We start from the raw sequence: 27981 nt of genomic DNA, 5'->3' as shown, positions 1-27981 counted from the left end.
ATGGAAGAAAAGCTTCAGGCGCATCAGGTGGAGATCGACCCGGATTTCGAGCCGCAGAGCCGGCCCCGGTCCTGCACTTGGCCTCTCCCCCACCCCGACTTCGCGGCGGAGGAGGAGGATGGGGGCGCGGCGGGGGGACCCCCGGCCCTGCCGGCACCCGGCGGGGAGGGAGCCGAGAACGCGGCGGCCCCGGCGGAGCGCAGAGCCGCCACCGCCGCCTCCCTGCCGCCTCCCGGAGCGGACCTGGGGCAGCTCCGCAAGGCCAAGACCTCCCGGCGGAACGCCTGGGGCAACCTCTCCTACGCCGACCTCATCACCAAAGCCATCGAGAGCTCGCCGGAGAAGCGCCTCACCCTCTCGCAGATCTACGACTGGATGGTGCGATACGTCCCCTACTTTAAGGATAAAGGAGACAGCAACAGCTCCGCCGGCTGGAAGGTACCTGACCCCCCCTGACCCCAACCCCAGCGCAACTTTCCCCTTGCTTCCTCCAGCGTTCTGGGTTCTGGATGCTTTCCCTGGGGCAGCCGGTGCTGTCCCCTGGCCGGGGGATGGGGGAGTCCCCGCTGTCCCCGTGGTTGGGGGGATAAGGAGAAGGGCTGGGACAAGTTTCGGGTGCCTCGTTGCGTGTTGGGATCAGGGTGGTCTCGTGTCCGCTTGACCCGCCGGCCTCGGGCTGTGTGGCACGGCAGAGCCAGAGTGTTGGGCCAGTGTCCTTCCGAGGGGTCAGGGAGACGGGGATGGGGACGGGGACAGGCAGGGTGGCCGTGGCCGGCTCTCCCCATGACGTTCCCTGGGTACGGCAAGTGACAGTCCTGCCACTAGCGCTCTGCCTCACCCTGCCTGCGGGCACCCCGGCTGTGCCAGCTCCCCAAGTGCCGGTGGCGTGTCCGGGAGGACAGCTGGAGGCAGTGCTGTCCCCAAACAGGTGTCTCCGCGCTGGCTTTTACCCAGTTCTGGGGTAAAAGGCACTTACACCCCGCGCGTCTCCACCGTTTCAGCACTCGTGTTCCCCTCCCGGGGGGTTACACGGGCAGGACACGGCCCCCACAGCTCCACGCAGGCTTTTCCCGGCTTTGCTCCTGCTCGGCACTGTGGGCTTGTTAGAAATCCCCGGCACAGGGAGCAGTCCCCTCCGGCTCCGTGCCGTGTGGCTGCCTTGCACTGACCATCCCAGCACCCGGAGAGGGTCTGGAGGGTGCTGGGTCCCCGAGGGGGTACAGTGGCCCCTGCCCCTCCAGCTGCCACTTGGCCTGGCTGTGTGCTGGGAAGGGGGAGAAGATGCCTGTGTCCAGATGGTGTCAGTAAAAATGAGACGGTTTCTCTTAAGCCCTCCCCTAAGCCCTGTCACCTCCAGTATGATTAGTGTGTAATGAGGCTTCGGGGGCTCTAACACCATCCTGCAGCCCGTGCCCCAGCTCTGTTGGAGGTGGCCAGACCTGGCCTGTCTCAGAGGATCCTTCTTGGTTGCAAACAGAGCTATTTGGGGGCAGGGAGGCTGGACTCCATCTGTCTGTGCCTGGGTGCTGCGTGGAGGCTGAGTGTCCTCTGCCTTGCCCTGCAGGAGGGCACCCGGGGTCTCCCTTGGTGTCCCCCAGTGTGGGCTGTTCACTGGGGGGAGGGTGTTGGAGTTTGCAGCGGTTGTGTGGGGTTCTCTCAAACCTCCTCCTGAGGTGAGGTCTGTGTGGCCTTGGGGGCCACATCTTGGGGGAGCAGGGTCTCCCCAAGGCTCACACCTGCTGGGGACAGCGGGGGACAAGCACTGATGGGGCTAGGGATGTGGTGGCAGTGTCTGTCAGGGCTCTGGACTGGTGTCCAGGAGGGCTGGGATGAGAAGTGAAGGGATTCCTAGGCAGCTGTGTGTGTCACTGGGGGTGTGGGGTGCTTGGAGACCCCCCTGGCTGGGTGTTCCTGGGGGGCAGCAAGGGTGAGGGGACAGAGCCGTGAGCAATTCTGTGTGCCCAGCTGTGGCCAGGCAGGAGCAGGGAAGGGACATGTCCATGTCTCCCAGTGCTGGCACAGGATCCAGAGATACCAACCTAGGATGTCTCTGGGGGACAGGGACCTGGGCCAGGGGTGGCAGGGACAGCATCTGACCTTGTCACAGGCCAGTGCTTGGGTTTGATCCACCTGCAGCTTGCATAACATGGAGGAGTGACCCGTGTCCACTCTGGGCAGGCACAGGGGACAGTGGCAACGTGTGAATGTGTCCGTGCAGGTGTGCAAGGTGGCACAGACTTTCTGTCCTGCCTATGCCAGCTCTGGATGAGCACAACCTTTGATGGCAGTGTTGTCTGCCCTCATCAGTCCTGGCAGAGGCGACCTTGAGGGAATCCTCCCAGGAGAACAGAGGTGGCCTCTCCCCATGTCACCCCTCTCCCAGCGGGTCCCCTGATGTGTTCCAGAGCCACGGGAGGGCCAACACCTTCCCCCGGCAGAGCCTCCACCAGGGAGCGTGTGGGAGCTCCACGGGTTCTTCAGCCCCATCCCTTGCCCTCCACGCCCTCCCTGATGTCCCTTGTCCCTTTTGGTAGGGTGGTGCCTGGGCTATGTCCCTGTACCAGCACTGCCCAGCATATTACCACGGGAGCCCCGTCACCCGGGTGTGGGGGTTTGGTGTCTTTCTCGAGGGGACTGTGTCCCGAGGCTCCGTGGGGTGTGATGTGCAGGGGGAAGGGACAGGCTCAGGGTCCAGCAGCTTGGACATGAAGGGGGACATTTGCAGGGGCTGCTGGCTCGGGTGGGCTTGGATATTCTCCTGGCCCACGTCTGCTTGAAGCAGCTCCACCATGGCTGTGGGCAGATGAACCCTCCCCGCAGCCCCCTTACTTCCCAAGGGACATTGTGCCCTCAGCCTCCCAGCCCAGAGCCCCTCGGGTCACAGTGGGGCTGAGGGCTCCTGGGTGTGACACCCTGCCCGATGTCACCTGCCTGCTCTGGGTGCCCTGGGGGGGCTGCAGGTGCCTGGTCCCCAGCTGGTGGGAGGGCTGGGAACAGCTTGAAGAGGAGCAGCCTGCAGAGACCCCTTTGGCTTGGCAGTCCTGTTGGACACCAGCATGTCAGGGGTTAAACACTCCCCCCCCCAGCCCTGTGTCCCTCCTGCCTGTCACTTGCATGGACCCCTTGGGTGTCCCCATGTCCCCCCCCGGGGCAGGTTGGCACCCCCAGCACTGGGCAGGCAGTGTTGTAGGAACGAGCTGCTGGCAGCTTATTAAAGAGCCCGTGGAGATGCCACATCCCTGCTGCCCCAGGCCTGGGAGAACCATGGATGATTTAAAGAGTTTCATAACCCAACACGGGAGCATCGAGAGGGGGGGTCTCGGGTAATGGGCTGCTCCTTTACTGAGCTCCTCTGCAGCCTCCCTGTGCTGGGGAGAGCAGGAGGAAAAGTCTGGGAGCACAGCTGAGGGCACAGCATCCCCACGGGGTGTTGGCTGCTCCAGCAGAACTTCACCAAACCCTGCCCTGTTCTGGCATTGGGGGGGATTCCCCAGCAGGACCCCTGTGCTTTGCCATGGTTGGTTATCTCGGAGGGCAAAGATGTGGTCACGGGGTGTGTTTTGGGGTCAGATCCCCACCAAGCTGTGGGTTGTGTTACTTGGTTTTGTAGAGAGGTAGACTGAGGCACAGCATCCAAGCACTCAGCTCAGCATCAGGACCAGGACCCTGCCCTGTCTCACAGAGGGAGGGGGATGCTCCAGCTCTTATATCCCAGGGCTCCCCATGCCACAGCAGGCTGGGTCAGCACGTTGGGCTTGTAATCTGGGAGCTGGGCTGGCATGTTGGGCTCATGAACCCTAGAGCTGGGCCACCACGTTGGGTTCCTGCTCCAGGAGCTGCTGCTGCTGCTGCTTCCCGATGCAGGGCAGCAGGCTCCCAGTGACTGACAGTTCTGCTTAATTAGGGAGTTGTTATTTTATCAATTCGAAAGCGCTTGAAGTTTTCTGCTTCAGCTCACGCTTTCCACTTGTTAATGGGAAACCAACACCCTCCGTCAAAAAGGCAGTGGCACTGATGCATTTTAAAGGTTTCTGCTTGCTCCAGTTTGACATCCAAAGTATAACAATCAAGCAATCAGCTGGTGGATGCCTGTTTGATGTGGCTCTGACAGTGCTGAAAACCTTAATTTCCCAGCCCTCCCCTACACCTCCTCCTCCTTTACATACCTGGGTTGGGAGCCTGGCGGCTGCTCCCGGTGTCAGGGCCTGGGGCTCCGGGGTGCTGCTGGGGTGCTGCATGCTTGGGGTGGGCTGCCACGCAGAAACCCCCTGCCCACATCCACCCAAGTGCCTCCTGCCCCTTGCAGGGCCAGATGGAAATGAATTGGTGAGATAAAGGGGTGGGTAAAGCTGCTTGGGTGGGAGCGTGGTCTGAATGCCCTGTGCTGCCTGCAGGGTCAGGGTGTGCTGGGGTGTTTCATCTTCTTGCTGGGCTTGGAGACCACCAAGAGACAACCCCATCCCTGTTCTGGGAAGGGAGGCAGAGCCATGGCCTTGCCCTGGTGCCCAGTCCCACCAGGGCTGCACAGGCACTGCAGGAGAATCCTGCAGGGAGCTGCTCCCAGCTCCGTGTTGCTGTCACCAATGCCACCCCCTGCCCAAGCCCCCGCCTCTCCCTTTAGGGTGGGGGCTGGTGTGTCTGCCTGGCACCTCACCCCTGAGGCTGGAGAGGCTTGAAACCAGGATCTGGGACTAATGGGGATGGTTGTCCCCTTGCAGAGGGCAGCTTGGGTGCCAGCAAGGGACTGGGTGGTGCCATGGGGGGAGGTGGTCACGGGCAGCAGCAGTGGGAGGGAGGTTTTTGGGGAGGAGTGGGTGACACAGCTCTGGGAGTGACACTGCTTGGGGCACCCAGTGAGCCACTGTCCTATGCAGGGGTGTTAGCAATGTTTGTGCCACCAGCCCGGGGGGCTTGGCAGGGGGTCTGCTCCGGGGGTACGGGGCTGAGCAGAGGGGCTGCCCCAGCCAGGCTCCTGGTGGGGTGGTTTGCTGGGCTCGGCTCCCGGCTCCCATCCTCACCTTATATGGAGATTTTTCCAGCTGCACGGAGATCCCAGAGCTCCCTGCATCTCTGGGCCAGGAAAACCGGGGCAGAGCATGGCCCAGAGGGGCTCACAGCCCCTTCCCCCCAGGAACCTTCTGCTCCATCCCCCCCCCACTGCCGGCTCCGAGGTCCCTGTGGGTGCAATGTGCCTGGGGTGTCCCTTATGTGGAGGGACACCCTGACCTTTCTCACAGCAGAGGTGGGGTCCCCCTTGGGGTCCCCATCCCTTCAGCATCCTAGGAGCAGGGAACTTCTTTCCCATCCCTGGCTTCACTCAGTGATATGGGAGCTGTGTCCCCCTGAGCTACTACAAACTGCAGTGGTGCTGCTGGCAGCACGGCCGGGAGGCATCCCCTGGGCTTCTCTACTCCTTCCCACCCCATTTTTCTCTCTCCTTATGGAGGTTTTCATCTTCCTTCTAATTTTTTTTCCCCCCTTCTTCTGGAATCGCTTTTCATGCAGTGCTAACTGCTGAAGTAACACAAACCTGCTAAATGGTCCGGCTTTATGATAGCATAAAAATGATACTACAGCAGTGAGTGGGGCTTTATTAAACCCAAGGGAAAGGCTCCAAATGAACAGCTTGCTCTGCTCTTAGCTTCTCCACTGCACACCCCTCCACCACCTTTATTTTTAATAACCACTGGAATATAAACTACAGTTAAGATCCTGTGGAACAGAAGAGTGCTCGCAGCCTGGTGTTCTCCATCCATCCCCACGTGCATCCCCCGTGCACACCCATCCTTCCCAGTGCTGTGATGGGAGGACCAGCATCCTGGGAACTGAGTTTCCTGGTGTTGGACTTTATAAGCTTCATTAATATTTTGCAGGGTTGCTGTGCCCCCAGCGGGCTGGGCCAAAGGGTGTTGTGGGAGTGAGTTGGAGCTTCTGCCCATCCCTATGGGATCGTCACCTTGGTGCTGCCAGCAGCAGGAGATTCCCTGGGCTCTGGGAATGGGGTTGGACCCCATTCACCACTATGTCCTTGCAGATGGAGCAGGTGGGAAGGGGATGAATTTCCCCTCCCAGTGCTGCAGTGAGGTCCAGGCACAGTGGAACCCCCATCCCCGGGGCCCCTCTCAAGCCCTGGTGTCACCGTGCCCTTGGGTCTCCCGTGGAGATGCTCCAGAGCTGGTTACAGGGTCTCCCCCTTGCCCTCTCACTGCACCCCATGGGGAGCAGCTGCCTGCACCCCTGCACCCCCGCAGCAGTGGGCTCAGCCCCCCCTTCACCTTACTTTTAATTAGCCCGACGCTTCCTGCCGGCTCCTCTCTCTCTTGCTGAAGGTGCCTGATTAGTGGCGAGGTGAAAGGCACTTTGGGTTAGGGAAGGACACGGGGAGAGGCTCTCCTGTCTGCTGCTGAAGCTCCTTTTGGACAGCATCTGTTCATTATTATGTGGTGCCTTGGCCCGGCGCCAGGCAGGAGAACTGAAAGCCCCGGCACAAAGCTGGCGTTCACCCACTGCGGGGAGACGGAGGGAGGGAGGCAGGGAGGAGGCTGCTGCCAGTGCTGGGAGAGATACAGGCATCTCCAAAACAGGCTGGTCCCTTTTTCAGTGAGGATGCTCCAGTATCCCAGAGCATCTGGAGCTGCCATGGGGTGTCCAGCTCCCTCCCCACACTCCCAGGACCACTGGAGGCAGCATGGGGGCTGCTCCAGCGGGGTTAGAAGCAGGATGAGGTGATCATGGAATCCCAGGCTGGGTTGCATTGGAAGGGATCTTAAAGCCCCCCCAGTGCCACCCCTGCCATGGTCAGGGACACCTCCCCCAACCCAGGGTGCTCCAAGCCCCATCCAACCTTCAACACTGCCAGGGATGGGGCAGCCACAGCTTCTGGGGGAACCTGGGGCTCAGCACCCTCACCCCAAAGAATTTCTTCCCAAGATCTCATTTCAGCTCTTTCATTCTGCCCTCTTTCAGCTCAAAGCTGTTACTCCTCATGGTGTCTGGGTCTCCGTGGCTGGTGCCAACTTTTTCTGGTGGGGGCTAATCCTTTGCTGTCACCCCAAGGGATGGCTGTGCCCATCAACCCTGTGCTGAGGAGGTTCCCAGGCTTTGCTGCACTTTGATGCCCATCCCTCCCACCTCCACCACTTTGTCCCCACTGATGCAGAAGCATCCCCTGTGCTCAGAGGTTTCCCAGACAGCCCCAAGTGCCAGGAAGGGCACGCTGGCCTTGTCACTGCCACTTGGGCTCCATTATCTGGGCAAACCCTGGGCTGTGCCTGCCCGTGGGGCTGAGCAGAGCTGGGGGCAGCGATGCCACAGGGAAACCATTGCCTGTGCCTTCAGGTCTGAGCTTGCACGTGTTCCCTTGCACGCCTGCACGCGTGCACACGTGCACAAGTCTTGCCTGCGTGCTCCCACGTGCACCCAGACGTTGCAGCCAGATGCACCTGGGCTGTGCAAGGGAAGGACCCTTAACGTGCCTCAGGTTGGCTCCTGCCACTGCATGGCCCTTGGGGTGGTGGCAGTGTCCTTGTGTCCCCGGGACTTGGGGGGATGACTTGGCCTTGCTGTGTGATGCTGGGTGCTTCTGGGGAGCCCAAGCTGGGGCTGATTTGTTGGGGGAAAAAACGAAGCAACCAACAAACCCCAAAATAAATGATGAAAATAATAATAAAACCCAAACCCAAAGGGGAAAAAAGCAACCCCAAGAAAGAGAAGAAAGGGAGGGTTGTTGGGAGCTGGCTGGCATGGTGCCAGCCCGGGGACGCTCCGGAGCAGACATGCCAAGCTGTAATTGCAGACAGGCTCGTTTCAAGAGCCCAGACGGTTATTTTTAACTCGAGTTAAGGTAATGCACAGATCTCCTGCCTCCTGGTTCAAAAGTTCAAACACCCTCCCCTCCCCAGAGCCCCCTTTGCTGGCTCACCCCGTGGCAATGCCCCTGGCAGGGCTCAGGGTGTCCCTGGCAGTGTCCCTGGGGTTGGGAGGCGGTCACTGCTGGACACCCTCACCCTCCCCGGGCAGCTGCTGGGTCTCCCGGGGACTCTGGCTCCTTTCCCGTGGGACTGGGAGGAGGCTGAGACCGGGGCCAGCCCCAGGGTATGGAGCAGATGGGTGTTTGTGGGTTGGTGCCAGCTCTGAGGTCCCCAGGGGATGGTGGCAGAGATGGGTACTGGATGCCAAATCCTGCTTAGAATCTGGTGGGAAAGCCATGCAGTGCCTGGAGTGGTGGCACTGCTCACCCTCTCAGGTCCCCAAGTGCTTTCCAGTGACTGTGCCACCCCAGGGACCACTGGCATCTCCTCCAGCAGGAAAGGCAGGGCCAGGCAGCAGTGGTGGGACACGGGTTCTCTGGTTGGAGCAGCCACTGAGTGTGGTGCTCCCAGTGCTGCTCCTTGGCATCCACCCATGCCAAGGAGTGAGCAGCCACCTGGGCCTGGCTGTTGGCACAGGAGAGCCCAAAAGCCAGGTGCAGGGATGTGTCACCTATTTTTCTTCCTTAAAACATACCGTGAAGTGCCTGGAGGGTCTGGGTGCCCTCTGCTTCTGGGGAGCAGCTTCACCACCCTGAGGCAGAATGTCACCAGCTGTGTGGGTCCCAACTGGTGCCGAGCTGGGGAGCAGAGGGACAACCCTAAACCATCCAAAGCAAAGTGGAGCAGAACCACTCCACAACGTGTCGGGTTTGGACCTGCAATAGCTGCAATTAATCCTTTGCCTGCCCCACCGGTTTCCCCCAGCGGCTCAGCTTCTGGGAGCTGGTGGGAACAGAGCCTCAGGGTGTCCCTCGGCAGGAGCAGTGTGTCCATCCTCCTGACCCCAAATGCCCTCTCGCCCTGGTTCCTGGCGTCAGCATTTTGCCAGACGGCTGGGAACTCCCTGCATGGCTGGGATGTCCTCGGCTGCCGCCTGGTCGGGGCCACCAGCTGCAGGTGCTCTGCTGCTTCCCCTTCCCGCTGCCCCCTTCAAGCGTTTCCCTCCCTTGGGCTGTAGGGTGTTTTTTTTGGCGGGAGCACTGAGGTTTGGGACTCGGGGGCACCCGAGGGGAGCTGAGACCCGGCAGCCACATTTTGTGGCATTTCCCCACTTGTCCGGGCTCGTCCCTGTGGCTGCACATCGCCTGCCGGAGCCGATAAATCAGGGGGAGCAGCCCGGCTGGCAGCCCCGTGAATTGTGGGGCCATTATCTGTAATGAGTTCAGCAAGGACGAGGGGGGCTGAGCCGCGGAGGGGAAAAGGGGGGAGGCTGGGGTTATTCCTGGACTGTGACCCCGCCGAAGCAGGGGGCATCTCCTGGCTCCACGGAGGGGGTTACACGGCCGCCTTGCCTCCCTGCTATGCCTGCGCCGAGCCGTGCCGTGGGACGGCCCCCCCCACACCCACTCTGCGTGACCGGGGACAAGGCGGGTGCCATCGGGTGCTATCGGGTGCCATGGGCCACATCCTGCGCTCCAGCGATGCGCAGCGTGCGCTGAGCCCCGCATCGCCCCGGGCAGCTCCCGAGTGCGTGTGGAGTGCGGGGCTGGAGATGCCCTAAGGATGGGGAGAGAGCCGGGTACAGCAGCACTGGGGCCGTGCTCAGGGACACACTTGGGACGTGCTGCTGGCTGCTTCCCCCTGAGGACCCTCTCGTCCTCCTGCGCAGCGTCGGAGCTGTGGGAGAGGGTGTACAGGAGGAGGAGGAGGAGGAAGGGCAAGTCCCCAGCTCCGATGTCTGCTGTCACCTCCTGCCTGCTGTCACCCCCTGCCCACACCTCCTCTGGCCAGCACCCAGCCCTTGTGCCCTCGCTGCCCGGGGGGGGAGGGCACGAGTGGGGATGTAAGGAGGAATTAAGAAGCTTGTGGAGCGACAGGCTCATAATTTTTTTTTTTCTTTATTTTTTTTTTTGAGACTGTCAAACCTTTGCCTGTCCTAGGGATGTAAGACAGCATTTTATTGCTGCCTACTTGATGGTTGTTCCCTTCTCCTCTGTGGCTGTGATTTATCTCTGCACTTTGCACTGATTGGATTAGAAGTTTAAATGCTAAGGGTGCATAACAATATATTTTTCTTATTAATATTAAAAAATCATTATTGGATTTTTTATAGTTCTGTTTTGAATTGAATCCCCTTGCTTGATTTATTCTCTCTCCCAGAGTAGAATTTAATGCTAATAGGAACAATCATTGCTTTGTTTTGAATCTTTGACTGTTTGGAAAACTTTCCCTGCAAAGGGAAATTACAGCATTATTAAGAGTCCATTAAAAGAGGGTTTGCCCATTCCTGGCTATTACCTGCAAGCTGGAGAGAAAACAAAAAAAAGCAAAGACAAAGAGTCTTTCGCAGGGCTTTCTGCTTACACCCTCCCTAGGTGTAACATGATTGTGGTGCCAATTATTATAATCAGCTCTCTTCCATTGGAGGCATTAATTGCTGGTCCCATCAGTTTAATTTCTTGCATTCATGCACACGTGTGTATGGCCTCAGAGCTCAGGAGAGGTGAAGGGCTGGGCTGGGTGCTGGAGGGGTGGTGGGTGCTCTGGGGGGCTGCTGGCTGCATGGAGGAGGCAGAATGGCAGCTGGGGCCTTTTGCAGTGTTCCCAGGGGTGTGGGTGCCCCGTGGGGGGATGGAGGGTGCTGGATCACCTGCCCCTGGCAGCACCACATCTCCTCACTTCCCACCAAAAGCAGCATGGGGACCTCTGGCTGTATGGCCCCCAGGGTGATGGGCACCCCCTCCTCCTGCTCCGTGCCCCATCCTGCTCCCCAGGGAGGTGCCAAGTGCTGCGTGTGGCACCATCCCAACCATTTCTGGCAGGGGATGGCCGGTGGGATGCAGCCAGCAGCTTCCTTGGGCTGGGGACCAATGCTCTGCATTGGCAGGAGGCATCCCCAGGCGTGCAGCACTTTGCATGCCAAGGGAGGCACAAGGTGTGCCCAAACCTCCCTCTGCAGCAACTCTCTCAAGGACCCAGCCTGCTCCAGGCTTGAGCTGTTCCTCTGCCCACGAGATTTCTGCAGGGCAAAGCTCCAGGGGACCCCCCAGCACCCACCCCATCCACTCCCCAGCCCAGTCTCACCCATGCCATGAGCACTGGGCTGGGATGGAGCAGAGGGGAGATGTCCTGCCAAGGGCCTTGGGGGGGCCACACGTGCCATGGCATTTTTAGTCTGCACGTTCATAATCTCCTCGTTTTCTCCTTTGCTGCAATCCCAAGTCTGAGCAGTACCTCTGCCTCTTCCTGGGGATCAGCCCTCGCCTGCCCAGCTCTGTGCCACCCCCTCTGCATCCTTCTAGTCGTGCCAGACCTCTCTTGCTTTCAGGCAGCTGCCTGCAGGGCTGCAGCAGACAATGGGGCTGGGCACATGCCCCATGGGCAGCCCTGGAGAGCAGGCAGGTGGGAATGGGGCAGGGGAGGGGGCACGGTGCCAGGGAGCTGGAGCTGTGCCCGGGCTTGGCACAGGATGCTGGGATGGGTGCAGAGGTGGCAGGGACCTGTGCCAGGCTTGGCCTGGGGCCAGCAGGGTTGGCACAGGGAACAGAGCCTGCCTGGGCCAGGCTGGGGCAGGGCTGGGCAGCCCCAGCCCCGGGAATGCTTGGGGGAGCAGGGGGCTGTGCCATGGGGTGAGGGTGGCAGAGGAAGGAATGTCAGCCCCAGGCAGGCAGTGTCCCACCTCAGCATGCAGCTCCCTGCACGGTGCCAGGCCACCACCACCCTGCTCCCCAAAACCTGCCATCTGCTCCCCAAAGCCTGCATCCTGCACTCCAAAACCTGCACCCCCGTATCCTGCAGTCTGGTCCCCAAACCCTGCACTCTGCACTCTGTCACCCCAGGTCAGCAGGACCAGCAAGAGGGGGGGAGTCACACCTGGATTTTGGGGGGTGTCTGTGCAGAAGCACACAGTGCCCTGCTCTCTCCAGCAGTTCCTGAAGGGCTGGATATTCCTCTGTGGGGGTTGAGGCAGTAGGATGGGGGGAATGGCTTCAAGATGACAGAGGGGAGACTGCGATGAGATCTTAAGAAGAAATTGTTTGGTGTGAGGGTGCTGAGACCTTAGAGCACCTTCCAGTGCCTGAAGGGGCTCCAGGAAAGCTGGGGAGGGACTTTGGACAAGGGCCTGGAGGGATGGGATGAGGGGGAAGTTTCAAACTGAAAGAGGGAAGGTTGGGAGATGGGATTTTAAGAGGTTTGGGGTGAGGGTGCTGAGCCCCAGGTTCCCCCAGAAGCTGTGGCTGCCCCATCCCTGGCAGTGTCCAAGGTTGGATGGGGCTTGGAGCACCCTGGGCTGGGGGAGGTGTCCCTGCCCAGGGCAGGGGTGGCACTGGGGGAGCTTTAAGGTCCTTTCCTATCCAAACCAGTCTGGGATTCTATGAGACCCCAGAGGCTGTGAGGTCGGGAGCAGCGAGGGGTTAAACGCAATAAAGCAGCGTGAAACTTCTGGCTGGGGAAGCTGCAGGCAGAAAGTGCATTTTGTAGCCGCAAGTGGCCGCCTTGAAGACGATCCAGATCTGTCTGGGAGCCGTCTGCTGCTAAACCCCTTTGATCCACTTACTGCTCCCCGGGGAGCTCCCCGCAGCTCCGGGGCTGATGTCCCCGTGGCGACAGGGACTGAGCTGCCAGACGGCTTCGGGAAAGACCCCAACCCCGCTGCGGGGGTGGGGAGGACGGGCAAAAAAAGAGAGGGGTCTCTCCGGCACAGGAATGACACTAACGAGGGGGATCCGTGGGGTACCGGGGGGTGGGAACTGTTCCCGGGCTGTGATGTGATGGGATGGTGGGATGAGGATTGAAGGGAGCGTTGCTGGATCATCACCGTGATGCCAAGGGAATGAGTGGGGGGTTGTGAAGGGAAGGTTTGCATCGCTGGTGGCACCCCAGAACTGCAGGTCTGGGAGGTGGCAGCCCCAAGGGTGACTGTCCCAGTGCAGGGCTGTGTGGCATGGGGCTGCATGCACAGCTGGGGTAAGGATGTACCCCTCCCCAGTCAGACCCAGTGGTGATTTTGGGGGTGATCATGGCCTGGAGCAGCTCTGCTTGGGCAAATCTGTCCCTCTGCTGCCTCCCTGCCAGCCCCAAGGAGCAGGATGGAGCCTCCCTGGGATAGGGAAGCAGGGGGAGCAGTCCTGACTGTCGGGATGCTCCTGGGGATACAGGTCCTGCTCATGCTCCCCCTTCACAGCCCCACAGCCTGTCTCTGGGGGGCAGGAGGAGTGGCCCCGTGTCCCAAACCCGAGTGTTTGGGGTGTTTGATGTGTGTTTATTCCCATTCTCTGTGTGTGCAGCACTGGGATCACTGTGCTGGCTGTGCTGGGCCAGTGGGCACAGGGACAGCTCTTGGGGACAGTGAAAGTTTGGGGTGTGGGGAGCTGGATTTCGGGTCAGTTGGGCAGTGTCTGCTGGTGGGGAGTTTTTTTCCAGAAATTAAAACCAAATTTGGGTCAACCAGCCCAGATTGCAAAGTGACTGAAAGGTGAAGGCAGGAAAACAGGCAGTGCTGGGCAGCCAGGAGTCAGCTCCTCTGGAGTTAAACATCATGACAGCAATTTTGGCAGTTTTGGTTCATTGCAATTACTTTGCCTTTACTACAGGAAATGTTTAAGGATGAGGAAGCTGAAATAAGTTACTGTCCTGGACTTCAAACACCCATTTTTTAGCAGGTGTCAGAACTTGAAGGCTGTGCTCAGCCTCCCTGCCTGGGCAGGTCTGTGTCCTGCCCTCCCCAATTCCTGATGTGGGTGGGGGTGACCCCAGTGGCAGTGGGGATGGGGTCTCCTGGGGTCCCAGGAGGGGAGCAGTGCTGTACAGCTGGGGCAGCATCAGTGTGGGGAGTGATGAGGCCAGCACAGTGCTGAGCCGTGCAAGGGGGAGACCTCCAGGGAATCATTCGTGTTGGAAAAGACCTTCAAGATCAAGTCCAATACTTAATCCAGCAGTGCCAATGCCACCCCCATGTCCCTCATCCCCACATCTCCAGGGGTTTCTCTGAAACCCCTCCAGGGATGATGGGGACTCCAGCCCTGCCCTGGGCAGCCTGGGCCAGGCCCTGACAACCCTTTCCAGGGAGAAATTCTTCCCCAGCTCCAACCTAAACCTCCTCTGGCACAACTTGAGTTGTGCCCAAAGTTCCTCTTGTCCCATCCCTTGTTCCTTGGGAGCAGAGTCTGACCCCCCCTGGCTCCAACCTCCTCTCAGGGGGTTGCAGAGAGCCACAAGGTCTCCCCTCAGCCTCCTCTGCTCCAGGATCAGCACCCCCAGGGCCCTCAGCTGCTCCTGGGCTGGCTGGTGCTGTACCTCGTGCCCCACACAAAGCCCCCCAGGGAAGTTTGGGATGGACCTGTTGGCCGTGGGCTGCAGCTGTGTGCACAGAGCAGGATGTGGCTGTGGGCAGGAGAAGGGACACGGTGTCCTCCTCCCCCCTGGGACTGGTGTTTGGCAGCCGGGGCTCTGCCAGGTACCGGGTGCTGCCTGAGGTTTGGGAGCTGCTGGGACAGCATCACGTCGGGCGCTGCCGGGAGGGAAAAAGCACGGAGGAGGTGACAGGGGGTGGTCAGGGGCAAGGATGGTGACAGCTGGGTCTGGAGGTCAGGCAGAGGTCCCGGGGGGGCGGGATGGAGGTGTGAAGGGAACGGAGCAGGGAGGGAACAAAAGCTGCATTGAGTGACAAGAGCTCGGCCGCCAGCGGAGCCGGAGCCCGGCCAGGAAAAACAGGGCCTGGAGCAGGGAGCACATCGTGTCCCTGGCTGGGGCCGTCGGGGCCCTCGGTACATTCTGTAGCGGAGGAAACTGGCGTGGGGACGGGGCTGGCTCAGCCGCTGCTGACCCTGAGGGGGGGGAAGAAGCGTGAGGAGGGGGGGGCTCCAACCCAGGGCTCACTGGGGCGAATCATCTGTGTCACGAGTCCTGCCCAGACCTTCCGGACCCCCCCTCTCCCATCCGCTCACCCCAGGGGGGGTCAGAGGCTCCTGGGTTCTGGGTCAGCGCCTGGGGAGGGGGCGATGGGGATGGGGATGAGGGGGATGGGGATGGAGGGGGGATTGATTGGGATGGGGGGGGATGGGGACCGTCTCGCAGACAGCGAGCAGGCGCCGTGCCCAGGAATCCGGGGATGGTTTGCAGGCTGAGCTGCCCGGGCAGCAGCCTCTAATTCAATTACAGCTCAGTGTCACGAAGCCGGCAGCGTGGGGGAGCCGGGTGGGGGCCCCGGGGGGAAGGCAGCCGTCTGCAGGGCTGCCAGCTCCCCTGGGAAAAAGCCTGGATGGCAGCGGGATGAGGGGGGGGGGTCCTATCCTCCCCCCCCCCCCCCCCCCCCAAATTTGCTGGGAGAGCTGGCACGGGGTCATACCTGGGCTGGTGGCACTGCTGGCAGTGGGGACCCCACGCAGCTGCTCTGGAGATTTTGAGGCATGGCCCCGATTGTTTGGAGCCTTTGGGATGAGTTTCCAGGGGCTGGGAGCAGCAGTGACTTCCTGTGGCTTCCTGTTCCTTCCCTGTGCCCCACTGTCCTCCACCCCCTCCTCAGAACCTGTGTCCCCTCCGTGCCACCTCACCTCCCCAGCACCATCCCCACAACAATGTCTCCCCATCCCAGTCCCCATCCCCTGATCCTTCCCAAGAAAAGCCTAAAAAAATAATGACCCTGGGGGCTGTAGGTGGGATTCAACCCCCAGCAGTGCAGTTACAGGGAATCCTTTCCCTGCACCCCAGATCTGTCCCTGGGGCACCGCTTCCTCCTGCCCCTTTTTTGACATTTTGTGACACCTCCCTACCCAACACCTTTTTTCAGTGACTTTGTTACTGATTCCTTCAGCTGAAATCCAGGACCTTGCTGGCATCCAGAACCTGAGGAGGGCCCCCAGGGCCCCGAGCAGCTGAGCCTGGCAGCCTGTGGCATCACTGCCAGTTTTTGGGGTCTCTTGGCTGAATCCAGACCCCGATGTGCTGTCTGGACTGACCCAGAGCATCTCCACCCCCCTCCCACTGCCCCTCACAGCCCCCAGCACTGAGGACCACCAAGGCAGTGCTGAGGTGGATCCATCTCCTCCCTCCAGTGGCACTGGGACCCGCTGCTCCAGCAGGCTCTGGCTGATGTAATTTTTGCCACCACAGGAAAAACTGCTCTGCCTCAGGTGGCCAAACTCCTCCGAGACAGGCAGGAGGGGGTTTGTTGTGTTCCTGTTGCTCTGCAGCATCCCCCAGGGAACCCCCCTGGGTGTTTCTGCTGCCTGCTCAGGCTGCCTGAGGATTCATTTTCAGAGCTGTGCTGGGGGGGGGCTGCAAAGGCTGCTCCACGTGTTCCTCCCACCCTGGTAGTTCCAGTTGTGGCCCTGACACCTCCCTACCCCTGGTCCTGCTGGTTTTGTACCTGATCTGGAAGCATTCCCTGCCCTAGGCGTGCATCCAGTGCATGTGGAAGAGCAGCCCAGAGTCCACGGTGATGGGCTGGGGGGGTTCCTGCCACCCTGTGTGATCAAGTAGGGCTTGGAGAGGGGACAAACCCTGCCTGGGGGTCATGGTGCATCCATCCCAAGGGGTGGGCAAGCAGCTGAAGTTTATGGCTGGGATTGTTTGGGGTATCAGGGGAAATCTTGGGGCATCCTTGGTACTTCTGAGCCTGTGGAGGGAAAGGCAGAGGCTGATTAATCCCAAGACAACCAAGGAGCCTGCTGGGGGCCAAAGCTCCTGCTCCCCAGGGTGGGATCTCTGCCAGAGCCCTGAGGTATGGGCTGGGGATGTGTCCCTGGGCATGGCTGTGGGGACACAGAGTGAGTGGGCAGTGGTGGGGAGGCTGCAGGCAGCAAAGAGCTTGCAGGGGGCTGGGGTTGTGGGGTCTCCTTCCCTGGAGACATTCACACCCCACCTGGATGTGTTCTGGGTGACCTGCACCGGGTGACCCTGCCCTGGCAGGGGGGATTGGACTCGATCTCTCAGGGTCCCTTCCATCCCCTAACAATCTCATTCTTTGTGATTCACCATCTCCTCTCTGCCTGTGGCCACCAGCCCAGCAGAACAGCCCCAGGTGGGGTGGCAGTGTCCCCGAGGGGACAGCCCCCTCGTGTCACCCTGCCCCGGGGGGTGTTCTCACTGCCCCCCGTGGGGCATGGCACACCCAGCACAGGGCAGAGACCCCCCTGCAGGAGGAGGAGGGGGCAGGGGACCCTGGGGTGCATTGCTGGGTCCCACACCTCCCCCTGGCCTGGCTTACCTGCGGGATGTCACCCACCGTTTCCCTGGCAACGGCGCTGGCATCCCGAGCACCTCGGGCAGAGTTTCCCTGCCTCCCCTGCGATGTCACCGCCGTTTCCCGGGTAACCCAGCAGCCAGCAGAGGCTCTGGCAGGCAGGTAGAGGGAGGACCTCAGCCCCCCACCCCCCTTCTACTGCTCTCAGCATCCCCCAGCTCCCAGCACAGCACAGCAGGAAGGGCTCTGCCTGCCCCCTGGCTTTGGGTGGCCAGCGATGAGCTGGGGGGTCACAGGGTGACCCCTTCACCCCCCCTCGCCCCAGAGTGGCTTCTTACAGACCTAAGGATGGCAAGAGAAGGCAACTCAGTGCTGGCTGTCCCTGAAGGGAACTCCTGGGTCTGCCTGGCCCAGCTGGATGGGACAATTCGGGGACACGGTGCCCACCCTGTGTCCTACCCCATCCCTGCACAAGGGGCTGGGAACCATGTCTGGGCTCATGGGGTGAGAGGGGAGAACAGTCAGGGGGGTGGGAAAGTGTCTGGGCCAACTGGTAATTCCCTTTGCTTGTCACGTTTGAGCAGCTGGCCTGGGCAGGAGGGATTAACTGGTGAGGAACTGGTGAGGGACTGGTGAGGAACATTGATTCTTCAGCCTGAAGACAAGAAGGCTCCAGGGAGACCTTAGAGCACCTTCCAGTGCCCGAAGGGGCTCCAGGAAAGCTGGGACAAGGGCCTGGAGGGATGGGATGAAATTTAAGTTGGAGATTTAGGTTGAAATGTCGGTTGGTGCCCGAGCATCACCCTGCAGAGTGGGGTGGTGGAGGCTGAGCCCACCCACTTCCCCTCCCTGCTGGCTTCAGAAGATGGAGAGGAGGGTGAGGGTCCCTCTCCTGTGACTGCCAGCTCTGCCTGGGGGGACCTGGACCCCCCCATGGGGCTCAGCATCTTCAGGGCACCTTCTGCATCCCTCCTGGGTGCTGGGTCTCCCTGGAGTCTCTCAGCATGGTTTGATCTGCTTTGCCTGTGGCTCTGGAGCAGCTCTGGGTGTGCTGGGTGGGAGTCCAGGCAGGGCTGCCTTGGGGGGGGAAACGGGGGGGCGTCATCTTGTCCCCAGCCAGGCACAACCCTGGTACCAGACTTAAAATGAAACCAAAGGAAAAGGGAGTGTGGTTGCTTTAATTATTTGGCTGCAGTGAGAACTTGGTGTGGAGGAGATGGAACCCAGGGGACAAAATACTGTAATTTCATGCAAAAATTACACGGCAGCTCCAAGTGATTTACTGCAGCTATTTTGGTGGCCAACTCTGGGGTGTAATTAGAGTATTAGTGGGTAAGTGGCTGATGGTGGAGAGGGTCCTTCCAAGGCATCTCACCTGGTCTTGGAGAAGCTGGGCCTTGGGTTTTGGGGGGTTGGGAGGGTTGTCCCCAAAGGCAGGGGGGTTGATGTCTCTCAGCTGAATGTAGACACCTTGCAGAGCATCCCTGGCTGTGCTGGCACCCCCATGGCTCACCAGCACCTTTGGGACCCTGCTGGGAGGCTCCAGGTCTTACCCAGCTCTGGGATGGTTTGTGCAGTGAGTTTCCTGGGGAAGGGGGTGAATGGGCTCAGCCTCCCAGGGGTGATCTTTGTGGTGATCAGTGCTGGGGGATTCTCAAGCACCCAGCTTGGTGCCGTGGCTATTTCTGGGGAGCTGGATGTGGTTTCCAGCTGTGAGCTGTGGGTGCTGTGACCTGGGGTGCTGCAAAGGGGGCCAAGTCCAACCCCATGCTCACCCTGCACGCAGCAGGGACCTTGGGGGGGGGGTCTCCTGGGGGTTCTGGGTGCCAGAGCTGCAGGATTGCACCTATGCAGCTCCTGCAAGCCAGGGCAGGGTGCTGGGAGATGTCCCTTGCCTGTAGAAGTTCAGCCTGTGCCTTTAGCAGGGGATTGTGAGGATGGTGACACCAAACCAGGGCAACACCACCACTGGCTGAGCCCCCAGCTTCCCACAGGGGGGTCCCTGAGCTCCCCAGCCCTGCCTGCTCCCTTCCTGCTCTCTTCCCACTCTTTCCCTGCTCCCTGCCCACTCCCTGCCTGCTCCCCCGTGGGGTGAGCTCCTCATTATCTGCAGTGCTGCTGTGACCTAATGAGCCCTTTGGGGAGTGTGTGGGCTGGGCCTGGTAGTGCTGGGGGGATTCTGTGGGTACACAGAGGGATTGCTGCATCCCACATCACCCCAGCACCACTGGTCCCCAGTCCCCAGGATGGGCACTCTGGGATGGGGAGGCAGCACAGTCCTCTCGGGGTGACAATTGTGGCTGCCCAGCAGGACAGGGCTTGGGACAGACACCAGGGGTGAAGGGGCCTCTCCCCCTCCAGCTCCCAGTCTCTTCTGGCCCCTCCTGTCCTGAACCAGTTTGGGGACAGCTCTGGCTGGAGGAGGTGTCATACAGAGCCCCCACAATGCCACCACAGATTTTGGGGCTGTGCCTCAGTAGAAGTCCAAGGCTTTGGCCAAGGGAGGAGCAACCTGAAGTGAGGAGTGCCTTTGAGTAATCTGTGGGGACTGAGTTTACCATTCAGGTGTCCCCCCAACACTGAAATAACCCAATGCCAGTCTGGGTGCTGTCTCCATCCACCCATCCATCCATCCATCCACCCATCCATCCCCTTACCCCTAGGTTGGGGGACCCATCCCCTGGGTCTCACTGGGACCTGGTGGCCGACCCAGTGTGGGCCCCACTGGCTGCAGTGAGAAGTGGGGAAGGTGCTGGTGCTGTGCCTGTCCCCAAGGGATGGGTACAACGGGTGCTTCCTGGGCTCTCAGCAATGTGCCCTGGAGGTGAGGACAAGGCAGGACCCTCCGGGGCAGGGAGGATGCTCCTGATTTTGAAGGGGACATGGAGTGATGGCAGCTGGCTAAAATAAACCGGCTGCCATGGCAACGGCAACACTCCCGGAGCAGAAATTGGCAGCAACCAACTGTGTGGCAGCGGCGGGAACCACCAGGGCTGGGAGAGGGATGCTGGGCTGGTCCTGGGGGTGCCCCCTGCAGCTCCCACCCCCCCCCCCGGCCACTGATGGGGTGGATCCAGACTGGGCACAAGCAGATCCTGGTGTGGCCGAGCTGCCCTCTTCCAGCTCCATCCTGACCGGGAGGTGGGCAGGGCGCTTGGCACCCACCCGGGACTCTCCGTGCTGAACCAGGGCGTGTGCAGGCTGCGGAGTGGGGATGTCCCTGTGGGCCCCCCTGGGCATGAGAGGCTGTTCGGGGGGCGTGGGGAGCGTGTGGGGTTGGGTCCGCGTCGGTCCCTTCTCTGGTGGGTTTGGGAACCGCTGGCAGAGGGGAGGAGGAGGGGGGAACACACCGGGGCAGCGAGAGGGAGAAGGGGGCCAGGGGCTGCTGCGGGGAGGGGGGGTGCGCGGGGCTTGGAACCACAGGGAGCCACCGAGGGTATGGCAGAGGTGGTCCAGGACCCGCCTTAGGGACCCATCCAGCTGCCGCAGCACCCGTCTCTGTCCTGAAACCCCCCCCGGAGCTCAGGCGGGCATAGCCGGGCTTGGGATGAGGCTGGTGGGTGCTGGCAGGGGGCACGGCGGCCGCTCCCACCTTCGGGAGAGGCTGAGGCCATCGCTCAGCCCCAGGGAAAGGCAGAAGGAAGTGGGCAGGGGGCGAGCAAGCCCCTGGCCCGGCCTGGCTCGGTGGGACGGGCTCCCAGCCCCAAAAACCCCCTCCCCCTCCGCACCCTAAAGCCTGGAGCATCTGCCCCACCGCCCCATCGAGCAGGGCAAGAGCACCCCCGGCTCGGTCCCTGCCTTGGTGGTGGGGAGGGGGGTGGCACAGGGAGGGGCCATGCAGGGAGGGGGGCTGCAGCATGGGGACCCCCCGGCTGCCCCTCCTCCCCCCGTGCAGGCCCCGGAGGTGATTAGCGGCTGCTAATGAGCTGCGGGCTGGGCTCCGAGCTGGCGGCGGTGCCCGAGGGGACGGGAGGGGCTGAACCCGGTGAGACCCCCCGGAGGCCAGGCGGGTGCCCTCCTCCTGCCCACCTCCAGCTGCGAGGCACCGGAGAAGGACGTGCTGGGGGCTGGGAAGGGGGGGACAGCCCCAGGTCCTCAAGAGGAGACCTCAGACAGGGCCTGGAGAGCGGGTTGGGGGCAGCGAGGTGGCTGTGGGGTGCCCGAGATAGTGCGAGGGACTGGGAGGGACATAGCGGGGGGCTGGGGGGTCTGAGCTGTGCTATGGGGAGCTGCAGAGCTGATGGAGCAGGTTTGCTGTGGGATGCTATAGGATGCTGCAGAGGTAGGGCTGTGGGTCAGGATGGAGCAGAGTGTGGGGTGCTGTGGGGCAGGCAGAGTAGAGGTTGTGGGTTTGGATCAGAGGGGATCCCCTGAATGTGGCAGCTGATCCAAAGTGCCTCACCAAGAAGGGGCTGCTCCTTCCCAGCAAATCCCAGCCCTGGGGGCAGTGGGGGGATTATAGGGGATGCTGAGGCCAGCAGGGACTCACAGCCCTCCCGAGCCTGGCGTGCTGCCCGGCCAGGCTGTGCCTTCTCCTTGGGGAACTGGAGGAGCTTTGTCACACGTGTGGATTTACAGCCACCCAGCTGCCCTCTCCCTGTCTTCCTCCCTCGTGCCAGGAGGACTGATGTGTGCAGCCACCAGAGGTGATGGGGGGGACTCGTCCCATTTCCCACCTCGGGCAGGGTGTGGGGGTCCATCTGCCATCACCACGGAGCATCTGGGGTGCTTGGTGTCCCTCTGCGTGGTGTGCCAGCTGCCATCTGCTCATCAGGCAGGCGTGGGCTGGGCTTGGGTGCCAGGGCTGGTGGGCTGTGCTCAGTCACCAGCAGCTTCAGCAGGTGGCACGGTGACGCTAATGGCTGGGAGTAGGGCCTGCCATCCCCAGGGGATTGTGCCAAGATGCTACGGTGATGGCCATCCTATGCTTAGGAGCTGGTACCCCTGCACAATGCCATTTCTGGGCTGAATACATCTTTTGGGATGTTGCCAGCGACTGTCCCGTGCCACCACCACCACCCCTGGATGGCATCCCCTAGGATGTGGCACCACAAGAGCTGTCAGCAGCCTCTGACCCCTGGAATATTTCCTACAGTGCTGGAAATTTTTATGTGCAAGAAGTAGATAAGCATCAATTAACCCCTGGAGCCATCCCCGTGCTGCTGCAGAGCAGCGCAGAGCGCTCGTTAGTGTCCCTGTCGCTGCTGCCTCCCCTTAACCAGACACCGACTCTCCTCCTGGTACCAGGCTCATTAGCTGGATGAACCAGCAGCCTGGGCAGATGGACGGACCCGACTGCAGGGGGTGTGCGGGGTCTCGACGAACACGGGGTGCTGCTGGGAAGGGTGGGATGCACGGGAAGGAGGCTGGGGGCCGAGGTTTTGGGGGTTTGCTCAGAAAAATCCCCGTCGATGTGTGGACAGCAGGCTGGGGTGGCAGCCCAAGGATGGGGACAGAAGGGGACAGAGCAACAGGACCCCCTCCTTTGTTCTGTCCAGCTCTGGCCTGGACCAAGGCTTGAGGACTCTTACTCTCTGGTTTCCATCACCCCGTGCTGTCCTCGGGGCACACAGCCCCTGCCTTGCACCCCAGCACCCATGGGCGCCCCGAGGCTGGAGGAGTCACCCTGAGACATGCTGCTAGGGGACTGGTGGCAGCGGGGCCAGAAAGGTGCTGGGGGTCCTGCAAAGGGGACACCTCAGTGCCCACCCCGAGGGGTCCCCCAGCACCCACCTCCCTGCGGCCAGGCAGATCCCCAGGACACGGGGACACGAACCCCCAGCGAGGCAGCAGCAGCAGCGCTGCGAGATGCGAATTGACAGTCAGGCACTGAGCCCACAATGGGTCCGGCTAATCCTTTTACAATGGGACTAATTGCTAATCAGACCGATTTCACACTGGCTGTTCCCCTGACAATGAGGCTGCTGGGACGGGGAGGGGGGACGGGGGAGGGGGTTGTGCGGCGAGAAGGCTCCGTGGGTGCTCACGATTCCCACCAGCTCCCCCACGGCATCCATCCATCAAGGGCCGTCTGGGCAAGCTGGAGTCAGTGGGCACTGGAATGGCACTAGAGTGGCACCGGGGTGGCACCAGGATGGCATCGGACTCTACCAGGCCAGGGGCTGGTAGGAACTCCATCCTCATCCTCCCTTGGTGTCACCCAGGGCTGAGCAGGGCTCGGTTAGGTTTAGCTCAAGCCCTGGCAGCCCTGCTGCCACCTCCAGCCCTTCCCTCCGCTACCCAGAGCATCCCCTGTCCCTCCGCAGAGCTGCAGGGGAGAGGGGCTGATGCCTGCAGTGGTGGCTGTCACCCTCTGGCACGATGTTTGGGACCCATCCTTCCTGCCCTGTGCCGTTTGTGTGCCGTGGGGACAGATGTGGCCGGGCACACAGCAGGGGTGCAGGACATGGCCAGCTCTGCAGAGATGCAGAGTGAAGTGAGGAGAGGTGCAGGGCATCGGGAGAGGCAGAGCAGTGTCAGAGGCAGCGTGGGGACCCCGGGACTGGCACCAACCTCCCTGCACCCTGCCAAAATCTGCCAGACCCTGGGGCACCCTCTGCCAAGGCTGCTGCTGCCAGGGAGGTTTTGCCAGCCCCTGTGTCCCCCGCATATCTCCGCGCTTCCAGGGCTGGCCGGGAACTGAGCCCCGTGTTTCGGGCTGTGCCAGCACACGCTGGGTGCTGCGGGATGCTGCGGGATGCTGCGGTGCCGGGGGGGCTGCTGGGGGGCTGTGGGTGAAGCAGGTTCCTGCCTGCCCGGTGTTAACAAGCTTCCAGGCTGCCCCCCTGCCTCCGGGTGCCCTGCTCCCTGCACCCCCAGAGCGAGCAGCCCAGCGCCTCGGGGTGCTAATGAGGAGAGAGCCCGGCTCGCTGCGCCTCGCACTTAATTGCTGCTGTCCTATGGCTCTTAATGAAGCTCTGCTGCAGAAGAGGCTGCAGCCTCCCCTCTCCTCCCCTCCTGACCCCTTCAACCTCCCCACTCCAGCTCCATCTCCTGCCCGAGGCCAGGCTGGCCCCAGGTCTGTGGGTGGTGCTGGGTGCCCCGTGCTGCAAGCAGGAGGGTGGCTATAGCAGAGGAGAGAGTTAGCACCCCGTTCAGTGTCACCCAGCTGTGACATTGCCAAAATCCCCTGAGCTCCACTCTGATGAGTCCCCTTCACTGCTGGGTCCAGCTTTGGGGTCCCTAACACAAGAAGGACACAGAGCTGTTGGAGGGGATCCCCAGAGATGATGGGAGGACTGGAGCAGCTCTGCTCTGGAGCCAGACTGAGAGTTGGGGTTGTTCCCCAGGAAAGCTGTGGAGGTGCTTCGGACACAGAGGGACAGGAAAAGGGGGAATGGTTTCAAGCTGAAGGAGAGGAGACTGAGATGAGATCTTGGGAAGAAATCCTCTAGTGTGAGGGTGCTGAGCCCCTGGCCCAGGTTCCCCCAGAAGCTGTGGCTGCCCCACCCCTGGCAGTGTTGAAGGTTGGATGGGGCTTGGAGCACCTTTGGCTGGTGGGAGGTGTCCCTGACCATGGCAGGGGTGGGACTTTAAGACCCCTTCCAACCTCAAACCGTTCAATGATTCTAAGATGTTCTGGTGAGCATCAGCATGGGCAGCCACTAGTGCCAGGGGCAGCTCATGTCCCAGCCTGTCCCCTGAGCTGTGCCAGCCAGGACCTGGCCCCTCCCCAGCCGTGCACAGGGCTGTGCAGGAAGGAGTTAATGTCCAGCCCATACCTGCAGTTGCATTTTAAAGATGTGAAATTAAAGCCCGTAATTTATTCTCCCCACACACGAAGGAGCAATTAGTTCTAAACACGGCTTAATCAGTCAGTGCGAGATTGATTTCTGTAGACTTGGATTTGGTGGCTGCTGGCGAGGAGCCAGCCTGGGAGCAATCTCCAAATAAATGAAGTGCAGAGAAGTAAGCCATTACATAATATGATAGATGAGGCTGGAGCTCACTCACCTCTTCATTAGTATTCCACTGTACACCAGCAACAGCACCAAACTTTCTCCCTGGTACCTTGGCTTTTTCCCCCTCCCCTTCCCTTCACCCCTCCTGCAGCTCGGCGGGGGCAGGAGGAGCTGCCTGGGCCTTTTCTTTGGGCTTTGGGCACTTGCTCCTCTCTCCCTGGTGCTGAGGAAGGAGGGGAGGGCACTGCAAAGTGGGCAGGGAAGGTGGTTGGGAGTCATCCCCAGGGACTTGGTGCTCAGTGGTGTGTGGGCAGAGGAGGGGGTCCCTCTCCACGTGGAGCTGGGGGGTCCTCAGCGGTGGGGACAGTGCCTGGGGTCCCTGCAGAGTCTGTGTGCACAAAGCTCTGCTGGGAACATCCTGGTGGGATCCGCTGGGAATGTGGGTGGGAGGGATGAGAAGACCCGGAGCTGCGTGTGGTCTTGAGCCTCTGCTTTTGTCATCTCCTTGTCTGGTCCCTTCCTGGGCTCCTGCCAGGGAAGAAGAGTCCCCTGAGACCTAGGGCAGGGCTGGTACAGGTCCCTGGGGCACGTGCTCTTTAGAGCCCCCCCAACTACTCCATGTCACAACAACAATTGTTCTAATGGTGCGTGCAGCAAAGGGTGACCACCCGTGGGCTCCTGTAGGTACAAGTGCTGCAGGAGAGACCCACCAGCTGCACCCTCTGAGCCCTGACCACCCCCCAGCCCAGGTCCCCTCAGGATGCCCTGTGTATCCCCCAACCCTGCCAGCATCTACGTCCTGCATGGGTGCTGGAGCCTCTGTGGACTGTCCCCCCTGTCCCTGCTGACTGTCCCCTGTGTCCCTGCTGACTGTCCCCTCTGTCCCTGCTATCCCCACAGAACTCCATCCGGCACAACCTCTCCCTGCACACCCGCTTCATCCGCGTGCAGAACGAGGGCACAGGGAAGAGCTCCTGGTGGATGCTGAACCCCGAGGGAGGGAAGACGGGGAAGACCCCGCGGCGCCGGGCGGTCTCCATGGACAACAACAGCAAATTCCTTCGCATCAAGGGGAAGGCCAGCAAGAAGAAGCAGCTGCAGGTGACACAGGAGCGCGGGGAGGACAGCCCCTCCTCCCAGCAAGCCAAGTGGTCCGAGAGCCCCGCGTCCCATGCCAGCGACGAGTACGACGCTTGGGCGGACTTCAGGACGAGGGCCAACTCCACGGCCAGCACGCTAAGCGGGCGCCTCTCACCCATCATGTCCAACCGGGAGCCGGATGAGCTGGAGGAGGATGACGGGACCCCCTCCTCCCCGCTGATGTACCCCAGCCCCTCCAGCACCGTGTCTCCTTCCCTCAGCGCTCGCTGCTCCGTGGAGCTGCCCCGGCTGACCGACCTGACGGGCACCATCAGCCTGAACGAGAGCCTCGGGGAGAGCATGCTGGAGGACCTGCAGGACGGCTACGCCATGAGCCCTTCCCAGCAGCTCCCCCCGGCCGCCCTGCGGCAGCGGAGCTCCAGCTTCACCTTCAACTCCAAGTGCTCCAGCATGGGGGCCGCCACCAACACCTACTGCGGGACCATCTACAGCCAGCCGGCCATGAGCCTCATGCGCCGCTTGCCCATGCAGACCATCCAGGAGAACAAGCAAGCCACCTTCTCTCCCGTCAGCTCCTACAGGAACACCTCGCTGCAGGACCTGCTCTCCTCCATCTCCTACGCGCACAAGGAGAGCATGGTCCCGGGGGACCTGTCCCTGCCTCAGGCCAGCCCCGCGGTGCCGGCCCGTGGCCACAGACACAACCCGCTGCTCTGCGGGACCGGGGAGCAGGGCTTGTCCTCCTACCCCTCCCACCTGGGCTCTCTCATGAAGAGCACCGCCTTGTACCACCCGTCACCAGCCGGCCACCACCCCGCGGTCAGCGCCAGTGCCTTAGCCAATCCTGTCAGCCTTATGAGCCTGCCCGGTGACACGTGCAGCGTGGCGGCCGTGCCGCACCACGGGCACCCGCACTCCTACGCCAGTAACCAAGGGCCGCACATGAGCTTGCTGGATTCGCTGCAGGGCCCCTACCCGGGGGCCGTCCACCCCCCCGTGTTGGGCCAAGACAGGTTCCCAGCAGATCTGGACCTGGACATGTTCAACGGGAGCCTGGAGTGCGACGTGGAGTCCATCATCCTGAATGACTTCATGGACAGTGACGAGATGGATTTCAACTTTGACTCGGCCCTCCCGCCGCAGAACGGGCTCAACGTGCCCGCACTGCCCGGGGGTCCCCAGCCCACAAACCAGAGCTGGGTGCCGGGGTGATGCCTGCCCTGGAGCTGGGGGCCTCACCACCAAGAAGCCACAAGGGGAACATTGAAACTAACTTTTTTGTTTTGTTTTTTTTTTTTCCTTTCTCTTCTGCCTTTGTTCGTTGAGATGGGTCAGAGCCATCGGCTGGAAACACAAACCCAGGGTCAAACACTGCCCGTGCCCCCACGTGTGCCCACTCTGCTGGTCCTCCCGGGAGCATCCTCCAGGGGATATAGGGCAGGGTGGGAGAAGCAGCTGGAGCCAGGTGGGTCGGGGGGGGGGGGGGAGAGAGAAGGAAGGGAAAGCCCCCAGTGCCCTGTCACAATGGTGCCAGTTTGGAATGTCCTTGGGCAGGGTGACAGTGGTGACAGCTGATGGCAGGGGAATCCCCCTCTGGAGAGGGACACTCCTCTCTCTCTGCCATCTCAAGTTCTCTGAGTAGAAGTGTCAAGACAGGGGGACCCTGTCCAAGGGCATGGGGGGAGGGGGGGCTCATCACCCCTAAATTCTGGTGGAGCTCTGAGCTCTGCCATGCCCACACACCCTGGTCACCTCCTCTGTGGTCACTTGAGTGGCTCCAGGAAGATTTGCTCAGCAAGCAGCGAGGAGGGAGGTTGGTGATGGA

The 27981-nt window shown here is 61.3% G+C and overlaps 1 protein-coding gene across 1 annotated transcript; it reads left to right on the top strand.

Moving 5' to 3' along the window:
* On the top strand, window positions 1-27981 carry FOXO6 (forkhead box O6). Its single transcript, XM_030464376.1, has 2 exons — window positions 1-438; window positions 25956-27981. The coding sequence occupies exons 1-2, from the start codon at window positions 1-3 to the stop codon at window positions 27366-27368; spliced, it is 1851 nt and encodes a 616-aa protein (XP_030320236.1). The 3' UTR covers window positions 27369-27981.

This window comes from Calypte anna, chromosome 23 (assembly GCF_003957555.1).
Source record: "Calypte anna isolate BGI_N300 chromosome 23, bCalAnn1_v1.p, whole genome shotgun sequence".
Lineage (NCBI taxonomy): Eukaryota > Metazoa > Chordata > Aves > Apodiformes > Trochilidae > Calypte > Calypte anna.
Note: the sequence above shows the minus strand (reverse complement) of the source record. Positions and strands in the feature narration are given on the sequence as shown.

Coding starts and splice junctions, on each gene's coding strand:
- FOXO6 (XM_030464376.1), top strand. CDS start 1: ATGGAAGAAAAGCTTCAGGCGCATCAGGTGGAGATCGACCCGGATTTC. Junction 439..25,955: donor ACAGCTCCGCCGGCTGGAAG/GTACCTGACCCC, acceptor CTATCCCCACAG/AACTCCATCCGGCACAACCT.